This window comes from Vanessa tameamea, chromosome 26 (assembly GCF_037043105.1).
Source record: "Vanessa tameamea isolate UH-Manoa-2023 chromosome 26, ilVanTame1 primary haplotype, whole genome shotgun sequence".
In the NCBI taxonomy this organism is placed as follows: domain Eukaryota; kingdom Metazoa; phylum Arthropoda; class Insecta; order Lepidoptera; family Nymphalidae; genus Vanessa; species Vanessa tameamea.
This window is the reverse complement of record NC_087334.1, coordinates 5,973,380-5,993,895: the sequence shown is the minus strand read 5'-3', so window position 1 is coordinate 5,993,895 and position 20,516 is coordinate 5,973,380. Positions and strand designations below refer to the sequence as shown.

Here is a 20,516-nt window from a genome sequence, read left to right as displayed (position 1 = left end):
TTTATGTAATGAGAAATTTAATAAATTTCTCATCATGTTACTATTTTAAACTACAAATTAGCAGTAGATTATTTGATTTTTTTTTTGTCAAATATACGATTAATTAATTGTATTTTTTTCAAGCGAAACTTATTTCTGTGTAAAGTTAAAACCATAATGCCGAGGTGAATATAGTATCGCTTTATTATGCCGACCAAAGAAAGATCATAAATTGTTTTTTAAAGTATTTACGAACTTCTATTCTTTAAATAAAAGAACACAACTGTACTTTTTTCTTGAGATGAGATGCTACATTAGTTATTTGCTTCTGAACAGTCAGATTTTTGAATATTTAAGAAAATGCGTCAAATCAGAATGATATTCCTGGAAGTTATAGAAATGCACTTCCTTTAAAGTAAATGACACTGAAACACAAGAAATGATTACTGAATCATTACCAAATTAAAACCATATCCAATAATGCAAAAACAAGATGTGATTCAGAGAAAATTTTGCTACATATAGTACTATCGTTTCAATATATTTTTATTAATCAATTATTTTAATCACATACCAAATTCTAAATATATAACAAAATCCGACGTATAAATTAATATAATTGATCATATGCATAGTAAGTCGTTTTAGGCTTTTCGAATTTTATTTTCATAATGCTCACATACTTACATAATTTGTGTAATTCCTAGTTCATTTGTAAATGTATTTTATATCCTTTGATATTTTTTGACTAGGTTTAGTCTAATTCATAAAAAAAGAAATTTTATTATGAAAAAAAAGTTAAATTCTTTTTTGTGGTTGATATTTTCTACACATCTATTATAAAAAACCTTCCTAGAAAAGTATGAACAAGAATAAACCAAAAATAGCAGTAGACAAAAGCCTACACAAAGGTAGACCCGCCTGGATATTATTATCACTTACCGGTTGTTCTACCAGCAAACGTATTGATGTGTTCTTATTTCAACGACTAAGCTAAAGATACTCGCATGGATAACAACATCTTGATATGTCGTACGGGGCATTGACGGATTTGTTCCCAATTGCTAGTTTATATGACCGAAGCATTAGCTCGTGTGCCATCCAAAAATAATTTGTAATATTTAAACCACCTGTTTGAGAATCACCACCAAGCAGAAATTTAAATTAAAAAAAATCACAAGACTTTCAAGTGTTTTTTCTGAAAGAGTAAGTAAATAAAAGAAATTTTAATAGATAAGTTTTAATGATCATTTTTCTGTAGCCGTTTTAAAAATAATGTTTACATAATCACAAAAACACATTGGTTAAATTAAAAAAAATAATAGTGACAAAACTTCCTAAACATTATCAAGTTTTCATTTACAGCTAATAAATTTTTAACTTCTAGTTGAAAATAACAAAACACATTTGCAATACTGAAGTAGTCTGATAGTAATATCGAAGGTAAACCGACCTACAATATCGAACAATAACAACTTACTGGATTATATAAAAAATTCGAATCTTACTTTTAGAAATGGCAGAAAAACTGTCTTTTTAGAGAAAAAAATATATTAAAGGTTCCAAAAAATTTGCGGAAAAAGGCGTCCCGATATGTGGACACTATTACGCCTTTAGTCTGACTTCGAAAGCGCAATCTGTCTTGATGTTATCCATTCAAAAATATCAAACTCATTTGAAGGTCGGGCTAAAGGCTCATATACACGTACTATGAACTTTACCTAACAACACTATCTTACGACTACTTGAAGTAACATCCTGAACTATGGTTTATACCGAATTCGACTCGATTACGAGCGCATAAAACATATCTGTTACGTTTCACTATAATAAGACCGTTAGAGAACGACCAACGATCACTAAATTCACTAATTATCATACCATCATTTTATTTACAAATTGCTCGTGGTATTTAGTACCACGAAAAAAAATTCTGACATCAAAAACAGGGGTTATTATGTAACTACCCACATCCATTCAAATTTATATACAAGCGGCTAAATACTGAAGTTTAATTGGCTTTAAGCCGAAAATCGGAAAGACCGATACCGCATACAATCTAAATATACGATATTCTATAACGGTACGATAGTGACTAGATGGTCCCCGGAACAATAATTGGGGACTAAAATTATTTACACCCTTAAAATGGTTAATATAAATTCACACTAACTTATACAATTCTACTATATTTTCTTTAAATACAGCGATATATTAACGCCCTTTGCGAATGTAAATTCAAGCACGGTTCGACCAGTATTGGCACCGTATGTTATCGAATAACTAAACATCGAAAAATAAACCGCCAAAGTTAAAGCTCACCGTCACACCGACGTTAAATTTGTGCAGTTCCCATGGAAGTTGCCATATTAATTAAATCTACTAATATAGTACAGTATAGAAAATAAAACTATAAAATATCGGCTTCGAATTTAAATAGCGATACGCTAAAAACAAACGTGTCAACATCAGTCTAGCTTTATAAAGAAGGGCTTTTATAGATTTCCGTACACCTAAAACACTAAGAGAAAAATTCACATTTGAGTATGGCCTGTATTCACTAAACGGAAACGCTTAACCTATATGGAGGTAACCTATGTAATACAATTATTTTATACAATCAATATATTATCAATACAATATGTATAAGTTATATATTACATGAAATTTAACAAACAAACAGAAATATCTTTAAAAATCATATATATCGATAAAAAAAATATGAAAAATTAAGTCAAAATTAAAAAAAAGTTTGAACTAATCGGTGTCAGTTTTTATACCTAGAAAATTATAACATCTTAAAGGAATCTTTTAAACTTATAATAATTTTAACAAAAAAGTACTCGTAGTAATACGTGAACGAAAGCTATCTGTTTATTGTTATTTACAAAACAATTTCAACAACTTATCATTATTATACACTTAAGTGAAACCTCGTCAAAGAAATCGCATTCAGTCTGGCGCGGAAACTTTCAAGGACGTGATCCCCGCCTAGCCTAGTAAGTCAATTAATCACTATACGTCTTTAATTGGAAGTAAAGTCCATGGTAGGTTTTCTCTGTCTAGGTTTTTTTGGTCTAGGAGGTGCCGGGGAGCCGTTGCAGCAGTGGCAGCCCCGCTTCACCACTCCCCGCCCCGACGCTCGCCGTCTCACTTCGAGGCTTTCCGACCTCTCTTCTGGAAATCCAGCCCTCGTTTTCCCGGACATGCTCCTTTCCATTTCTCCGTCAATCGCATGGTACATCCGCTTGGCGGGATAAGTACGTAATGGGGGATGAATATCATCCGCGGATGAACCATCCCCACTTGTGCTCCTTTCCAGACCTCGAGTATCTTTTATTACGGAGTCTAGTCTCACGTGAGTCCCGACACCGCTAGAATCAGTCGAGTTAGTCTCGTCGAAGGATGGACTTTTGCAACACTTTTCGCTATCGCTGCTGAAGTCTAAAGGTCGCCTGCCGTCCGAGCGTTCGGATGCGGAGTTCGACTCCCAGAACAATTCAGCGTGTCGTTCGGGGAGAGAATTATCGTCATCACCTGCTATCGATTCGAGAGTTGCATCACGTGAGCTGTCTTCTGCTATCATTTTTGCATCATCACCGGCGATTAGAGGTTCCGGCTCGTCCATTAAATATCTCGTGTCCCTCTTGTCGTCGTCGTAGCATACTCGTCTAATCACTTGAGTCGCGGTACCAGTGGAATGCACGATTGCTGAAGCCGTATTAGAGAGATGGAGTTCTCTGGAATCTGTAAGTATGCTGTCGAACTTTGTGAGGCGCTCGTCTTTAACCAGCACCGAGGCAAGGTTGAGGTTTCTATGCGTTGCCGTTGGTGATGAATTAATTATTTGATTGATATTTGCGAATTTCACGTTATTATGTATCACGTGATCGGGCGTCGCTTGCGATATGACCGTGGTCTGCGGTGCCGTTACCAGTACGGTCGCTGGTGCTCTTCCGGCATGGAATATGGTCGATGTTATGTGCCGTCCCTTAAGACCGGTTATTGTAAACGGTTGGACCTGAAAAGGGGAAAATAAGAGCTATATATGAACTCATTACATGAACCATTTATTTATACAATTCAAGGTTCACGCATTCTATTAATCCCAAATCTTAGATATTATCAAAAAAAATCTACCTCTCCTTCGTCTGTAGGCTCGCTATGGAAAGTGGTATTCGGGTGAGATCTAGCAAATTCTTCCTGATCTAATGTAATTGTGGCTTGCATCCCATCTTCGCTAACGGTGACAATGCCTTCATCCAGCCCAAGTGTGACGCCGAGATCGTGCTGGTCGTTTGTTCCATCTTGTCGTAGAAGCCGATCGCTGGCTATTTGATCTTCTAAATCCGGTTGAGATATGCCACTTTGGTTGAGAATTGTTGGTTGGGCTGTAATTAATTTGAATTTTTTTAGTGTATATGCGATATTATTTATTTCTCTACACTTCTTAATATATATGTAGCTATTTAAATTACACTAGCTCACTCACACTTCAAACCGGAACACATACATAACATAAACATAATCAGCCTGTAAATTTCCCACTGCTGGGCTAACGCCTCCTCTCCCGTTGAGGAGAAGGTATGGAGCATATTCCACCACGCTGCTCTAATGCGGGTCTAATTTCGTTGAAATTAGACACATGCAGGTTTCCTCACGATGTTTTCCTTCACCGCCGAGCACGAGATGAATTATAAACACAAATTAAGCACATGAAAATTCAGTGGTGCCTGCCTGGGTTTGAACCCTAAAATCATCGGTTAAGATGCACGCGTTCTAACCACTGGGCCATCTCGGCTCTTCAACCGGAACACAGCAATACTAATTCTTAGTAGTGTTGTTTGACAGTAAAAATTGTCATTAGTGGGTGGAACCTATCCAGCCAGACGGGTTTGCACGAAGCCCTACTACCGTGGTAATTAAATTTAAAATAAAATTTGCTTACGCGTGTGTGAGTGTTGTTGAGCTTCGTGCGCAGGCGAACCTGAAAACAATTCTGCTTCCGGAAAGAGTTCAGCTGCAGATGGCGAGTCCACGCCGAGGTCTTCGCATTCTTCGGATAATGATTTCTGTAAAAAGGCTGTACCCTGAAGCCAAAACTTTGGTTTAAATACTACAACTTACAAATAACCATAAGAGTTTTGGATCCTTTATTATGAAATAATAAATTTACAATCAAAAACAAATAAAAACATGAATTCATTCAGAATAAATATTTTGCATCGGCAAACATCGGAAACGATCTTTACAAAGTCGATTGTCAAAAATAATTTGGTCCTAAAAACCGACCGAAAAACTCAGCGGCGCTTTTACTTTTAATTCCCAAAGTAACACATCTTTGGAATCTCATTTATAAATTACACAGACAATTACAAGTATTTTGACAAAAAAAAACATTATTTTATAATTTTAATATTGTATATCTTTTAATGTTCATGCTGAAGAATAAAGATCATTTTCTGGGTTCCTGTTGTTAAAAGGGAAGGATGATTTTATATTTTATTGAGACACTCAGTATGGGTTGAATAAATTTAGAAATAACAGTTAACGATAAACGTTTTCTTTTAAAATTTTTGGTCTCATCGTCTCGACATATCGAATGTGATTATCTATTTATTACCTGTAATCGAAGTTCATGTTCCAGAATAGCATATTTATGTCTCAACGCCGCTGCCGAGACATGAGTCAGCCGATGCTGGCGATGTGTTCCACCATCTTTTCTCTGAACCACCTGTTTACAGTACTTCTATTATACTCATTCCAAATAAATTTTAATAACGCAATAGACGATATAAAACCAGACCACAATAAGCGCTTTTATCTTTTATTTAGAACGTAAAAGAAATATCTAGACTAATTAATTGAGATATATAAGTACCGTGGCAAAAAGCTACATTATTGAGAAGCTCTTTGATCTTTCTTACTGTAATCGGGTAACTTTCAAAACCAATAGAATTATTTAATGTAAAAAAATAAATAATTATTATTACGTGAGGGGATTTAAACACACTTTTTTGTAACATATTCTAATGAGAAATCTTCTTATCGAAACGTGAAATAAAATGAATAACTGTTAACGAAGGAATCGATGTCATCCATAATGTGAAGATGATGTTCATGCACAATGACTGGTCGCGTTGATTAAAGAATAATACCTGCCACATGCAAAAATAAAGACATTTTAAATCCAACTTTTTTTTTTTCTACGACGAGAAGATTCGAAAACAAGCGTATACGAGACACGTTTTAGTACATCCTTTTCGAAAAATATAAAGAATAAAATATAGAAATTATAACAGAAACGACTATAAAATCACTGGGATAACATGTATGAGACTGTTACAACAAGGACTTTCTTCGATTCGGTTGCAGGATGCCATATAATTAACTATAGAAGCGACGTATTTCTTATACACTATTGAAATTATGATAATCCATGTTTCTCATTGTTATTTATACAATGCTTTAATTATACATAGCAGTTAAATTTGTATTTAGAATAACGTAAGCAAGCTTAAAGCGTTGTCTTTCTAAAGGATAGCTTTAGAAGATTTAAGAATTAACATTAACAACATAATTTTTATAATTTCAATATTATATATTTTCCGTTAAAATAATTATGAAGCAATGATGTCGCATCTATAATACTTAACGGCAAACTAACACCGAATGAAAAAAAGCAGATAAAAGAATGCGTGCATGTCTACTAAGAGGCTTTCTAGGTCTGAGGGGTCGGCGTCAGTACTACGATATGATCACCTGGTGGTAGGCCTTATCGTCGATATCTGACGCGTCAATATCATATGCGCAACGGGACGAATCGTCTTGAGAATCTACGATGTACGATTTTTTCGAGTCAACGTCGAACATCTTATCAAATATCCTTTGCGCCTCCATTTCGGGACTGTATCGATCTGGGATCGCGTCCTGAAGTTTCAAAGTGTGTTAACCACGATTTATCAACTCCGGTAAGATTCAGTTGAACCTTTACCATTGTGGATGTTGCACGCGAACCTTTTCTTTTTAAGGAAAATTATTACACGTTAAATTAAAAAACAGTTACAACCTCAGATATGCAACTTTTTATTAATTACAAAATCTTTACATAATCAAAATCAATAATGAAAAGTAAAATTTCTTTTCTGAAGTTATAAAAGTTATACTAACGGTTAATTGCTTAAGAAAATGCAAAATTAATATATTTTCTACTTACAAGCACAGTCCTGCCCATATTGTCTGTTCTCACGGTTTCTTCGTATGAATAATCATGAGGGTCGCCCGAAGATGACAAGTTCCACGGCTCAGAACCCTCTGGACTAGATTCTCGTTCAGGTTTTATTTCTTGCGACTCACGATCAGCCCATGGTGAGCTATTAGTTCTAGTATCTATTAGTTCAGGTGGCGTAGCTTCTGGAGCTGGCGAAGCTGTGCTATCTGGTGGTGGAACTGTTGTCGCCGTAGCCAGATTAAAAGCTTGTAGATTGTGAAGAGCTGCTGTTGGTAAGCGAACGTGACGAACTCCAGGGCGTGTTAGTACAGGCTTCAAGCCAGCTGGCCCAATAAGACGTTGTAATAAAAGTGCATTGGTAGTGCCACCCTCGCCTCCTCCAACTGTTAATAGTTTCGGACCGCGATTAGTCACTATAGCAATTTGCTGACCACCCTTAACCATTGAAACTGGCAAGATATAATTGGCGGGCATTAACACTGCTGTAGTAGGCTTTCCAGCTGTTCCTCTCGCGACTGTTATTGTTTGGCCGTCTGCGACTATTACATTACGTTGTGGCTGTGGTCTGGCTCGAGGAGTTTCATTTTCAAAACTTAGTTTTCTTACGACTTTACGTGGACTGTCTTGAGGAGAATGACTCTCGAGACAACTCTCGGTGCAGTCACCTTGTGAAGTGCCACAACTACTGTCCTCTGAACCCATAGTACGACATGTGTCATCGCCATTAACTGGACTAATGTCGCGAGCACCAGGACGCCGCGAGCTACTGGAGCTCTTTTTACGCTTTGACGATCCAGAAGGGTTTGATGGCGGATTATTTCTTCTACGTGGTGCTGGTTTATCTTTATCGGGAGAATTCTCAACTTGTTCTTTATATTCTGCTAATATGTACAATATACGTTGAGTAGTCTGTTCATCCTCTAGAGGCTTTTGCGTAGACGTTTTTGGAGGTACAGTATTTATCTTTAAGGAATTTGGTGGATGTGATGATTTGGGTCTTGACTTAGATTTCGAACCTACTTTTGCTGCTTTTTGTTGAATAGGTTGAGTACTACTTCCGTCACTAGAAGTTGATTCACTGGTAACAGTGTGAGGAATTTGTACGTGTGATGTTGAAGAAGAGGGAGAGTCAATGATACCTGATGAATCTGGTGATCGTTCAAATGCTGATTGTGTGGGTGTTGTTACATTAGGTTTCCTACTTACGTACGCCACATTTACTGATTGATTAGACCCAATAGAATACAAAACTTGTTGCGTTGATTCTGTAACAGTCGAAGTTATTGAAGTGCTCTCAGCTGTATCAGACGATGGCGTATGTAATTTAGTGTAATTACTTTGGTTATTTGGTTGAACAGTACTCCTTTCTTTAACTTGTTCTAATACCATATCAAATTCTCGTAATTGTTCAAGGGTCGATGTACTCATTTGCGACTCCGACGAAGATTGACTTTCAGATGTAACTTTTACATGTCTAGTTGTTTGAGCTTGTGGTAAACGAATAGTATGTTGCCCAAGAGGTGGAGCTGCCGTCAATACTAACTGTTGATAAACAGGTTGATTAGCGCCACCAATGACATTCCGCTGAATTTGAAAGAAAGACGGACGTACTAATCTTGTACCGGACATCATTTGAGGAGCTTTACTTAGCATTGGCAATTTAATGCGCATTTGCGTTAAAACCGGCTGATGCTGAACCGGCGTATTTTGAGAATTTTCGTTTGACGAAATATTATTAATGCTTTCATCAGAAGTAACGTCTGAACTAGATGCTTGTGGTACTAATTTGATAATTGGTGATTCCATTTCATTTTGATTAATAAACTTAACATCATTGTGTTGTTTTTGATTAGTTTCATCGGCAAGTTCGGTACTAGGAACTGTTATTAAATTAATAGTTTGCCCACCACCTATGTTAACGGGTATTTGTCGAGTGTAAATTACACCACCATGCATGGTTTGGATATTCATAGGAGAAATAGTTTGTTTTATCTGTTGCATTAAATTAGGTTGAGTTGAAGTCGTTTGCGAAGAAGACTTCCTCAATAATAGCGGCGGACTGTTAATTTGTCCTATATGATCTAAATTCAAAGTATTATCAGAAGATTGACATTCTGAACTTTCCACATTTATGTCTACAGATGATAAATGTGAGGTATTTGAGTTTATGTCATTTGACTTTTGATTACTGTCTTGATAAACTTGTTTACCAAACGCTTGATTGAATTTGGGCAAACTGGTTGATTTTTCTGGAACAGATTTGTTGGAAGAATTCTGAATAAACTTAGCATAATTTTCCTCATACACAGAACGAGACTTTATTTCATGTTGGGCACTAACGGTTTCTTTATTAGATGTTGAAATGTTTTTATTAGACGACTGACTTGAGTCTTCTGTTTTATTATTGACTTGAATATTTGAGGAATCAATCGGTTGTAGTCTTAATACCATGCTTCTTTGGTGTGGATTATTTAAATGAATAGATTTGCCGTCTGCAGCTTTACATAAAAATTGCACCATTTTTTGTTCGTTAGATCCTTGCATATTTGTTAAGTTAGTTAAGAGATTAACTCTTTTTAATAATTGGCCTGTACCAGGATTCTTTTGGTTCCCGGTATTTACAATGTGAAGAAGCTGATTATTGCCTTGTTGAATACCTGAGTCTACTAATGACAACCCACCATACGATGTTGAATGTTGTCCATTGTTTGCATTCGATGTAGAATTATTATTTACTCCTTTATTTTGAACAATATGTAACACAGATGTATTAGAGTTATTTATAACAGTATTTTGTGCATTATCAACTAAAGTAATTTGGTTTCCATTAGTATTTTTATTTTGCACTATGTGTAATACTTGCGAAGTAGCAGCAGAATTAGGAGCCACCTGAATATTATCTTGAGAATTAGTTTGATTCAATGGAGGAGGTAATATTTGTGCGAACGCTTGTTGGAGTGCCATTGCATTAATGGAAGAATTTGAGTAATTAGGTGATTCTGGAACGGGGCTTGTTGCTTCCAGTTTTGGAGATATTGGATTTGGAATATTGACTAAGTTAGTAGTGAATTCTGGTGTAGTTGTTATACCAGCAGCATTCATAGCATGAGCAATTTGATCAGATTTTTCAGCGGAACCGTTTTGTTGCTTCTGGTGAGCAATGAATTCAGAATTTTGTTTCTGTATTGATTCATATATCATATTTGATCGCGGTTCTAAAGGCGAAGTGCTCTCATTAGAATTATATGAAAAGTCAACATTATTTATGGGTTTGTTAACTAATAAATTTAAATCATCATCATCATCTTCATTGTAATCAATTGGTTCGTCTTTAATAGGCATTTCTTCAACCTTTACTTCGCTTATTTCCATTTGTACTGGTATATTTTCATTACAAATTGGCACTTTTGAAGATTCTTGTGATTTAATATGTCGTTCGTATTCTTGCGCTAGTGGTAAACTCAGATCCGCAGTGGTTAATTCGGTATATTCGGTTTTGATAGTAGGTTGTGAATCATCGTGGGGGCTGTTTTCGACTAAACACTGAGAAGGACTAGCATCTGTTACTTGAGTAACTCGCGGATCGCACGTTACGGGATTTTGGGCAGCTCCACTAACAGGTAATTGGCCCACCTGCACTACTTGTACCACAGTTTCTATCGGAGCTGGTTCAATAAAATCCGGACTAATCAGGTCATATGGGAATACCTTATTACTATAAATGTTTTTCCTATTTTTAAATTTGTCGTAATGCCAATCATAATTCAATTCAAAGGTTGTTTTTTTAAAAAATGCTCGTACTTTATCTCGCATTTGCAAATATGAAACGTAACGTTTAACAGTTTCAAATTGTTCTTTATTAGGCTTACATGCGTCTTCACATTTACTATAGTCCTCATAATCCTCGGACAACAAAAACGGCTGAGATTGTTTTACGTCCGACAGAGTCGCAGCCGAAAATTTTGAATTATTATCTCCATCTTCTAAAATTTTTTTGACTCTGCCGGACCCCTCACCAAAACCCATACTAAAATTTTTTTCTCTAATTTGATCGCAAGAGGACTGATGTTCGACAAATTTTGATGATATTTCCTCAGCTAATGTTTGTTGTAAGGGATCATAGGGTTCTTTACCGTCTGTTTTTTCATCTGAGAATAGAATATTCTCATTATCAGTTTTGTCAAAAGTATTAATAGCAGCTCCTTTAATAGGCCAACATTTTAATACACTGGATACATCTATATATTCTTTATGAAATGGCTGCGAGAATGAGAATTTTATGGAGCTACAATAATTAAAGAGACGTTTATACTCTTTACTATAGGCAGATTCTGTCATTGCAGTTACAGTTATTTTTGGGTAGTCGATATTTTTGCTTTTTCTGTATCTTTTTTCATTTAACTTAATGTCACATGTATCACTTTTACGTTTTAAATATTTTTTACTTAATTTTTCAGCGGCTTCAACTTCTTTAATCTTTTGTCTTGAGTAAGTTACTTTGGGTATAACAACATTAAAATTATTAGAATTTTCATTTTCGTCGCTTTCACTCTGATCTTCAAAAACTTTGTTTTTTAGAGCTTTTATGACATTAATAGTTTTTTCGTCGCAAATGTTACTGTAACCCATCTCATCTGAATACGAAGCTCTATTTAATATAGGAAACACATAACATGTACCAACTACTGGATCCTCATAAATAGAACCTTTTAATACAACGCTAGAATCGCCTTTATATACAAGTGTTACATTTTTTTGCAAAGTATTATCATTTGAAGAACATTTAGTATCTAACTCATTTGGATTAGAGTCATTTATATTGGAAATTTTATTGTGTGACGTGTGATCTGAATCCATAAGACTTTGGACTTCTTCAATATTAATGTTTTTATTTTCTAAATCCATATTTTCACATTTTTCAGTTGTATTTTCCTTATTCCGACTTTGTAGATAATCTTGTCGACTTGGTTTATGTAAATTTTCTATGTGGCATAAATCCTTAATATTATTTTTAAGTAAGGATTCTGAATCAGATGTGTCAATACAATTTGGTTTAGGTTCTTTATTGTTACCTACTTGATCTTTCGTATTATGGTTAATATTGAGAACAACCTCTTGTTTACCTTGTTCTTCAAATTTATTTAAATTGCTTTTTGTTCTCTCAAGAAGCATATCTGCACTTAAGCAGCTATCCCCAGAACCTGCTGTGTTTAAGAGTAATGTCTGAATATTTTCATCGTCAATTTCTTCTAACGGTATTATAACTTCAATTTTATCATCGCAACTCAGAAAATCTGTATTTAAAAATTCATTTATTGTTTCAGAATTCTTCTTTTCATTATCAGAATTGGCATTTATCAAAATTGATGATTGTTTATTCGTTTCCATTTCAGTTACGTTTTGTTGATCATGAAAAAAATGATTAACGTTATTTTCATTCAAAATACTTGAACTACTATTACTTGGAACATTTGAAAGATATTTTTCATGACGATTTATGTTTTCGTTATCAAGGTATACTTGATTGTTGAATTCTTCATCCTTTTTTATAGAAATATTTTCATACGCCTTCTTTAATTTACTAACATTTTTTTTAATTCTAATAGAATCTTCGTTTTCACTGATAGGCTTGTAATTATCCATGGTGTTATCTCCATTTAGTTTTTTAACATTCTCGAATTCACAATGATAATTCTGTTCGGGTTCTTTCGATTTTACATAGTTATTACATTCAGCAGACTCTTTTATTAATGCTTGATCGTACACCAACGTTTCAGTAGTTTTTAGATTATTACACAATAAAATAGTTTGAGTATTACTACCAGATTTTGGTAAACCTTTTTTATTAGTCTCATTGGAAATTAGATTAGGGGAAATATTTTCTATTTTTGATACTTTGTGGCGATTTACTTTTTCTGCCATACCAGTTGATTTTCTTTTTAAAGGGGTTGAATTAGAGGGTTTTTCACCCACAGGTAAAAAGCATACATATGGCTTGAGTATTTCAATGACATTGCTGTTATTGACAAAATAATTCACAGTTAATTTAACAAGTGTTGGCACTTCATACTTTATATTATTTGAGCTATAAGTGTTAGTTTCTTTGACAAACGGTATATTTAGTGATAAAGAGTTCTCAATATCACTGTCACAATCTGTTGAAGAATCATCGTATTTTAAGTTCTCATTTTTAGTTCCCGAGTTTTTGCTGATATAACACTGTAAATCATGTTTGGTCATTAACCAATCTGCATTACACTTACTTATGCTTGATGGTTGTTCGGAGGATGAAGGGATCATTAACACGTTATTGTTTTCGACTAATTGTGATTTTTGGATTTTGCTTTCATTTGATACCAAAAAGTCACTTAATATTGATAATGATCCACTACGTTTCAAATTTGAATATTTATTTGAATGTTCTTCTAAAATAATCGACTTTTCATCTGATGAATAATGTGATATTTCTGATTTTTCCTCGAAGTTTTTATTGGAGTATATATCTAATTTTTTTGCGAGGTTTTTTAAAGTGTCATCGCATCTAACTAAACTAACAAAACACATTTTTTTTTGGATTTTCATTTTTTCTATAAGTTCATCACATTTTTCTATTCTTAGGAGACATTCTTTTGATTTAATTTCTTCACTGTCAGAAACTGTGCTAATTTTGTTTACTGATTTTTCCATAGATAATGCTTTTTCACAGCCGTTATTTAAAAAAATATCTTGACCATCTACACCAAAATCTTGGAGTAACATTGTTTTTAAATCACCAATGTTTTCGTTTAGCTTCGTGATATTAACATCTGTACTGGGAACAATATTATTAACCCCGCTCTCGTTTGAAGAATCATCTATTTCAATGAAGTCCGATATCTTTTCTTTTGAAAATGTTGTTGTTGCTTTTTGAGTTGATCTATCAGTACCTTCCAAAACTTTTGATTTCAATTCACTTGTAGACTCGTTTATAGCATTTATTACAGAAGGAAGTCTTTCGATTTCTACTACACATTTTTGGGATAATCTACTTTGATGTTTATTAAACATTTCCTTATTCATAAATGCAACATCAAATTTTCCAAATTCTGTTTTAAAAGTTTGAGTAATATCTTCGTCGTCACTTATTAAATTAATCGTCTCTGTATTGACAATAGGTTTTTTCATATATGATATATCATGCACTTTAGTTTTTATTGTGTGAGATGTATGTGGAGTTTTTATCGCAACTTGTTTAATATTTAATGTGCATTTTGTATTATTATTGATATTTTGCCATAGCAATGCTTTGATCTTTGGATCTTCAAATATTGAATCCACGTTAACGCTTAGCCTACCAGATATGGTTGCCTTAAAAGTGTTACCATTTGGAAGTTTTATTCGAACGCATTTTTTTAAGGGGTCGTTATTATAGCTTGGTATTTCTTCAAAAATTACTTTGTCTTTATATTCCAATATATTTTCATGGATTGTTGTACTTAGTTCTTTACTCGATGTTTCTGACTGATTTCCTGTACAATTTTCACTAGACATGGGTTTTTGAACATCTAGATTGGCATTGCTACAAATATCCCTTTGTTTATTATTAGTTTTTACGTTGTTTATATTTTCGTCAACAACGGATGATAGTATTTCTGAATTTTGACCTGAATCACCAGAACAGGGTTTGGTCTTTAAGTCATTAATATTACATACACCATCATTTATGTTAAGGTTACTCGCATCACAGTTTCTTACTTCTTCATTTTCAAGAGGATTTGTCAATTCCGTGTTATTTTGTACATGTTCTTTTAAATTTGGAACATTGTCTTCTTTATTAGGTCTATCAAGAGTATCATTCCGCCCAAAACTCGAAGGAAACTTTTCTATTGTGTTTTGTATTAATGAATGATTTTGTATATTTTCAGTTCTATTTTCAGTTTGTTTTAAATCTTCTGTGTGCTTATTATGCATTATGCATTTGCTAAGGATATTCGGTATTATAGCTGATGTTATTTTTTCCTCGATATCGACATAAGTGTAAATGGATTTGTCAGTACTACTTTCATTTTGGTTCTCAATAACACATTCATTTGTATTCATATTAGTCTCAAACGTTGCCATATTATTTTTCTGAACGTTTTCTTTACTTTTTATTTGTTTTTCAAATAATGTCAATTTTGTTGATTTGGAAGATTTATCGGTTTTATTTTTATTTATAATGGGTTTAATAAATGTGTTTCGCTTTTTTATTAAAGTTGGACATTTTAGCTTTCTCCTTTGTTTTTTATCTCCAATCCGAACTTCAGTAGGTGACAATATCGTCGTATCTTTTAAAACATTTGATGATCGCAACAAAATACGACGACTTGGCGAGACTAAGGTATTTTTGCTCTCATTATTGTCATTTATTGAAACTTTTTGGCATGAATTTTCATATTCATCTCGATTTATATTTTGTTTTGGCAAAGCAATATTTTGTTCCTCCTTGAAATTTGTATTGTCATCATTTTTTATATGAGTATTATGTAAATTTTCATTCAATTGGATAACTTCTTTGGTTGGTGTAATTGATTTATAAGAAAGAGCTATTGGTTTATCTTGACAACGATGATAAAGTTGTCTATTTAATATAACCATTCGTTTAAGTTGTATTCTTTCTCGATATGTCGCTTCCTCTTTTTCACATTTGTTATTTTCGTCTGTTTGTTTTTTTATTGGATTTTTAATTTCAGGCCCGATTTCTAAACTTAATAGAGATTTATTGTCTTGTGATTTGGATTCTATTTTCATTTCAACTCTTTTTGAAAGTTTATATGGTTTTATTGATTCTATATCACCGTGATTTATATCAAGACTTGTACTTTGCTGCAATGGTTGCGTCAACTCTTTTATATCCAATTTTTCATCATGACTGTTCGTAAGCGTATCTGCTATAAACTTATTATTTGCCAATTCGGTTTTCGATGTTGATATGTTACAGACTAAACGGCCTTGTGGATCTTGAACAATGATGGGGCTTTTGTTATCTTCACGTGTTTTATGACATATTTTCGCAACTTTAATGTTATTTTCTATTTTGTTTTTACAATTAGATTTTGGTTCTTCAGTCTTTAAATTATTTTCCTTGTCAGGTTTTATTGTAGTATTATTTTCAGAACTATTTAAATTTAAAGATATATTGGATTTTAAATTCATTAACATATTTGGTGAAACCCTACGTATTACTGGTAAAGTTATAGAACGATCAATAATAACTGGATTCACACAAGGAGCAACAAACTGCGTTGTAAATAGAGTAAAATTTGGTGCCTTATTTACAGCAACATAAGCGTTCCTATTAAAGTTTGTAGAACTTTTGTTTGACTGTTCTATTTGCCCCGTGGAATAGGGATTGTAAATTAAATCGCTGCCGATCATCATCATATTCGGTGTCGCACTTCTCTGAGGTACTGTTAAAATAACTCTTGTAGGGTCCAAAGCTTGATTTTGAATATTTGCTTTATCAGTATTATTTTTATGTATGTCTTTGATAGCTACTTCTTCAACTTTAGATTTATTGCAAGTACTTGTGGCTGGTATGTTGTTTCCTATATTTTTATTACATACATTTGATATCTTTAAATTATTTTTCTCAGATGTAAAAATTGTTTTAACGGGATGAATATTGCCACAGATATTTGAATTGGGTGTTTGTTTAACCATCGTTGGTGTAATTAATTCGTTAGAAATAATGCGTGGCTTCTTGTTAAGACTATCTGTGATTGCTGTACTAATATTTAATTTCGTTTGACTGACAGGATTAATTTGATTATTACATTTCGATTGCAAGTCTTTCATCGGTTTAGATGAAAAAAATACATTTTTATTGTGTACAAGGTCCAAATTTTGACAAGAATCAACCCTTTGTGACTTACGGATTGCTGTTGAATCAACGCTTTGATTCGGATATTTATTAACAAATGCATGAGATGTTTTGGTGTTAGGTACAGTTTTTGTTTTAGGACCTTGTGTTAATGCACTATATGGTTCCTCATCTGACATTAGTTCTCCAATCTCCTTGCGCAAGTCATCATCCATTAATTCTTCTAATAAATCATAATCTGAATTTGGTATACCTGATATAAATGGGTCATTAGCATTTTGAATGACATCAGGCAAATGCTTTTCTTTATAGTCTAATGGACTGTTTCTTCCCAAAACTATGTTATTATCTTGACCTCCTAATTTTTTATCATGTTTTTGTTTTAAATATGGTGATGGCGTCATATCTAATTGTACTGTTTTCCCACTGCTGGCCAATGTCGATTTTGTCTTCATTGGACACTGTTTTGAGTTAGCATATTCACCAACCTTTCTTGAGCTATTACTACTAGAACAAGCTGCTTTAATAGTATGACATTCCGCATTTTGTAGAGATCTTTTTTCGAACGAATCTTTTTTAAGTACAATATCTAGAGCATTTGGCCCTCTACTTGGTGTCTTTTGAGCTAGAAGAGCATTCATAACACTTTCCCAATCAGATGTTTGATTATCATTGCTCTTAACAGTTTGTTTTGAAGTTGCCCCTTTGCCGGAACACTTAACGGTACGAACCTTTTTAAGTTCAGATACCGCATTCGAAGATTTATTATTAGAAACTTTTACTGATGAAGATGAATTACTTGTAGAGATGGGTTTATCTAAAATTGGAGCATTCCTGTTCACATTCTGAGGATCTTTAGGTTGAATATCTTTGTTAATAGACTTAACACTTGATTGTTTGTTCATATTAATTGTTACAGTACAGTTACTAGGATTATTTTGAACGTCATCAGACTTATGATGCAATTTAAGCGGATGCATTTTAGATTGCTGTCTCAATAATAATATTAAATCATTCTGATCATTTTCTGTAAGGTGACCTTTTAAAGAAGCTGCTGGGGTGACAATATTTTTTTGTTCCAAATTTTTGTTTTCAGCTTCATTTGATATATTTGAATCATAAGAACGATTTTCTGACATTAACATATTTGATATTATTGGATATTGCCTATTAAGGCATAAAGGAGTGGTTTTTGTTAATGGTGAGCACTTGAAATTTTGTACGTTTTGAACAACAAGCTTAGTATTTTCGCTTGAATTACTTTTTGTTTTGTCCACCCTGGATACAACTATGTCACCTCTAGTTTGTAAATGACTTACTTTGTCAAGATTCATACTCAGATTTTGCTTCTCTTCTGAAGTTTTATTTTTAAGAGTTTTAGTTTGATCATATAAAATTTTATGTTTATTATCATTGTGTTTATTTTTATGTAAATAGCTCAGGCGCGAAAAAGTATTCGGTGCATTGTCGACTTTCTTTTGCTTAGGACAATTAGTTTTATCAGATAATAACTTTACATCGGGTTTTTCTTTTGAAGCTCCAGCATTTATAGTTTCCTGCAATTCTTTTAGAAAACTTTGAAATTGATTCTGGGTAGTTAAATTAGCACTAGTCATACTTTGACAACTAATCGATGATTGCAATGGAATATTTCCGTCATCTTTATTACTGTTTAATGTTTCGGAGACATCAGTTTTGGGTTGTTTTGGAAAATCTCTTTGAATACTTTCAATGCTAGATACATTTGTGTTACTTTGCTTTTGTCTTGGCTTACATATTTGTTTAGAAGACTGTTTTTTTACTAAATTCGTCAATGCTTTTTGGCTTGAAATGTCAGTAACGTTTTTTACGAGATGATGTGTCTTGATGACGCCACAACTTCTTTGCTTCAGAAACTCTTTGTACTGAATTTGACTAGGAGTTTCATTACTCTTTAGCACATCGTTTTTCACCGTTTTTTCTAACTGTAAATCAGAATGATTACTGTTTGCTTTAATCACTGGTTGGTGGTAACTTTTCACTGATGTGCTGCATGCTTGTGCAGAAGCTCTATTTATAACTATGTCATGTGTTTTATCACAAAGATTACTGTTTATTTTATCATTTTTCTTGTTAAGGTCATTAAGAAATGTTGACTCTTGAACTATGTTTCCTCTATTACTGCAATTCTTTAAGATTATGTTCACTTCATCTTTTAGGGCATTAAACTGCTCGATTTCGTCCCGATTAAAATAAACTTTCGGAGAATTTGAACTAGTCAATTTATCAGAGATAGGTAAGTCCGGCGTTAATGTTTGATGGGGGTAAGGCTCCTCGAGCTTCATACTTCCATCATTTATACTTTTGTGGCGTCTAAATTCTATAAGTTTTTTAATACTCTTCTTAACTTCTTCTCTAACATCATTATTTGAACTTTGACCAGAACTTGTAGAATCAGACTTTATTGATGAAAAATTTATTCGTTGCTGTTGATTTGTTGCATGGCGTATTTTAGGAACAGCAAGAGTATTATTAATAATAATACCATTTGACACTCTTAATTCTTCTGTCTTAAACGTATTTGAACGCTGAATGCAATCTGTTGACTTTTCAGGTGATTTAATTTCGTCCATAGAAAAAAGCCCGTCAAACAATACATCAGGGTCATTGCCCTCGGAATTGATTGACGTAATTGACGACTTTCCTTGGCTATCGTAGTCACTGTCAGTAATGCATAGGTTATTGTTAATATTACTGTCCAAATCACTCTTTTCCATTTTCAATTGTCCATTTACTTCTGGTATCCTGGCCACTTTCATACCAACAAGTCTTGATAAGGAACCACTTGGTGGTTTCTGTTGTTTTGTGTCAAATTCTAATATGCCTACTTTTTCTTTCTTTTTACGTTCTTTTCTCTCTTTCTTCTTTTCTTTCTTTCGTATGTCCTTTGGTTTTTCTCCGACTTTTTGAACAATTTCAGTACTTTGATCAAAATCTTTAGATGATTCTTTTTTTATCTTACTTTTATCTAGTCTCTCTTTTTTCTCCTTACTTCTTTCTTTGCTTGGAGGTCTTTCCTTCACAGTTGTGTTAGTATCTCCAACTAGACTAAGTGGATCAATTTCATCATCTGTTGAATATTTTAGTCGTCTACTTTTCTTCTTTCGTCTAGGTATTACTATGGGTAACTCTTCTATACTATGAGCACTGTCTGATAGGGTAGGATTATCTGATAGAGCATCCTGCCATATCTCTTCTGGTTCTTGTAATTCTACCAAGTGCTCGTAACCTGTTTTGTGTAAATTTACAGAACTTTCATAACATTTTTCTATTGTGACAAATACAATTGATATGTTATACAAATATTTAATTTGTGGTACTTATGGTTATTTAACTAAAATATTATTTAAAGAGACTACAATATTTTATAAAATGATACAACAAATATATTTGGTTTTACTAATGTAAATTAATTTATGTAATTTT

The 20,516-nt window shown here is 33.4% G+C and overlaps 1 protein-coding gene across 4 annotated transcripts in view; it reads right to left on the bottom strand.

Annotated features, from left to right (window-relative positions):
• Positions 1-1,203: 1,203 nt before the first annotated feature.
• LOC113393698 (uncharacterized) overlaps positions 1,204-20,516 on the bottom strand; it is a 29,060-nt gene continuing 9,747 nt past the window's right edge. Inside the window, exons 12-17 of one of the 4 annotated variants that reach the window (XM_064219107.1) lie at positions 7,196-20,319; positions 6,742-6,909; positions 5,603-5,713; positions 4,928-5,069; positions 4,120-4,370; positions 1,204-4,000 (exon numbers count right to left, since the gene is read on the bottom strand). In XM_064219107.1, coding sequence (XP_064075177.1) covers positions 3,005-4,000; positions 4,120-4,370; positions 4,928-5,069; positions 5,603-5,713; positions 6,742-6,909; positions 7,196-20,319 — 14,792 coding nt within the window. In that variant the 3' untranslated portion in view covers positions 1,204-3,004. The remainder of the gene's footprint in view (positions 4,001-4,119; positions 4,371-4,927; positions 5,070-5,602; positions 5,714-6,741; positions 6,910-7,195; positions 20,320-20,516) is intronic. The other 3 variants (XM_064219108.1, XM_026630721.2, XM_026630729.2) reach the window with 3 other exon arrangements.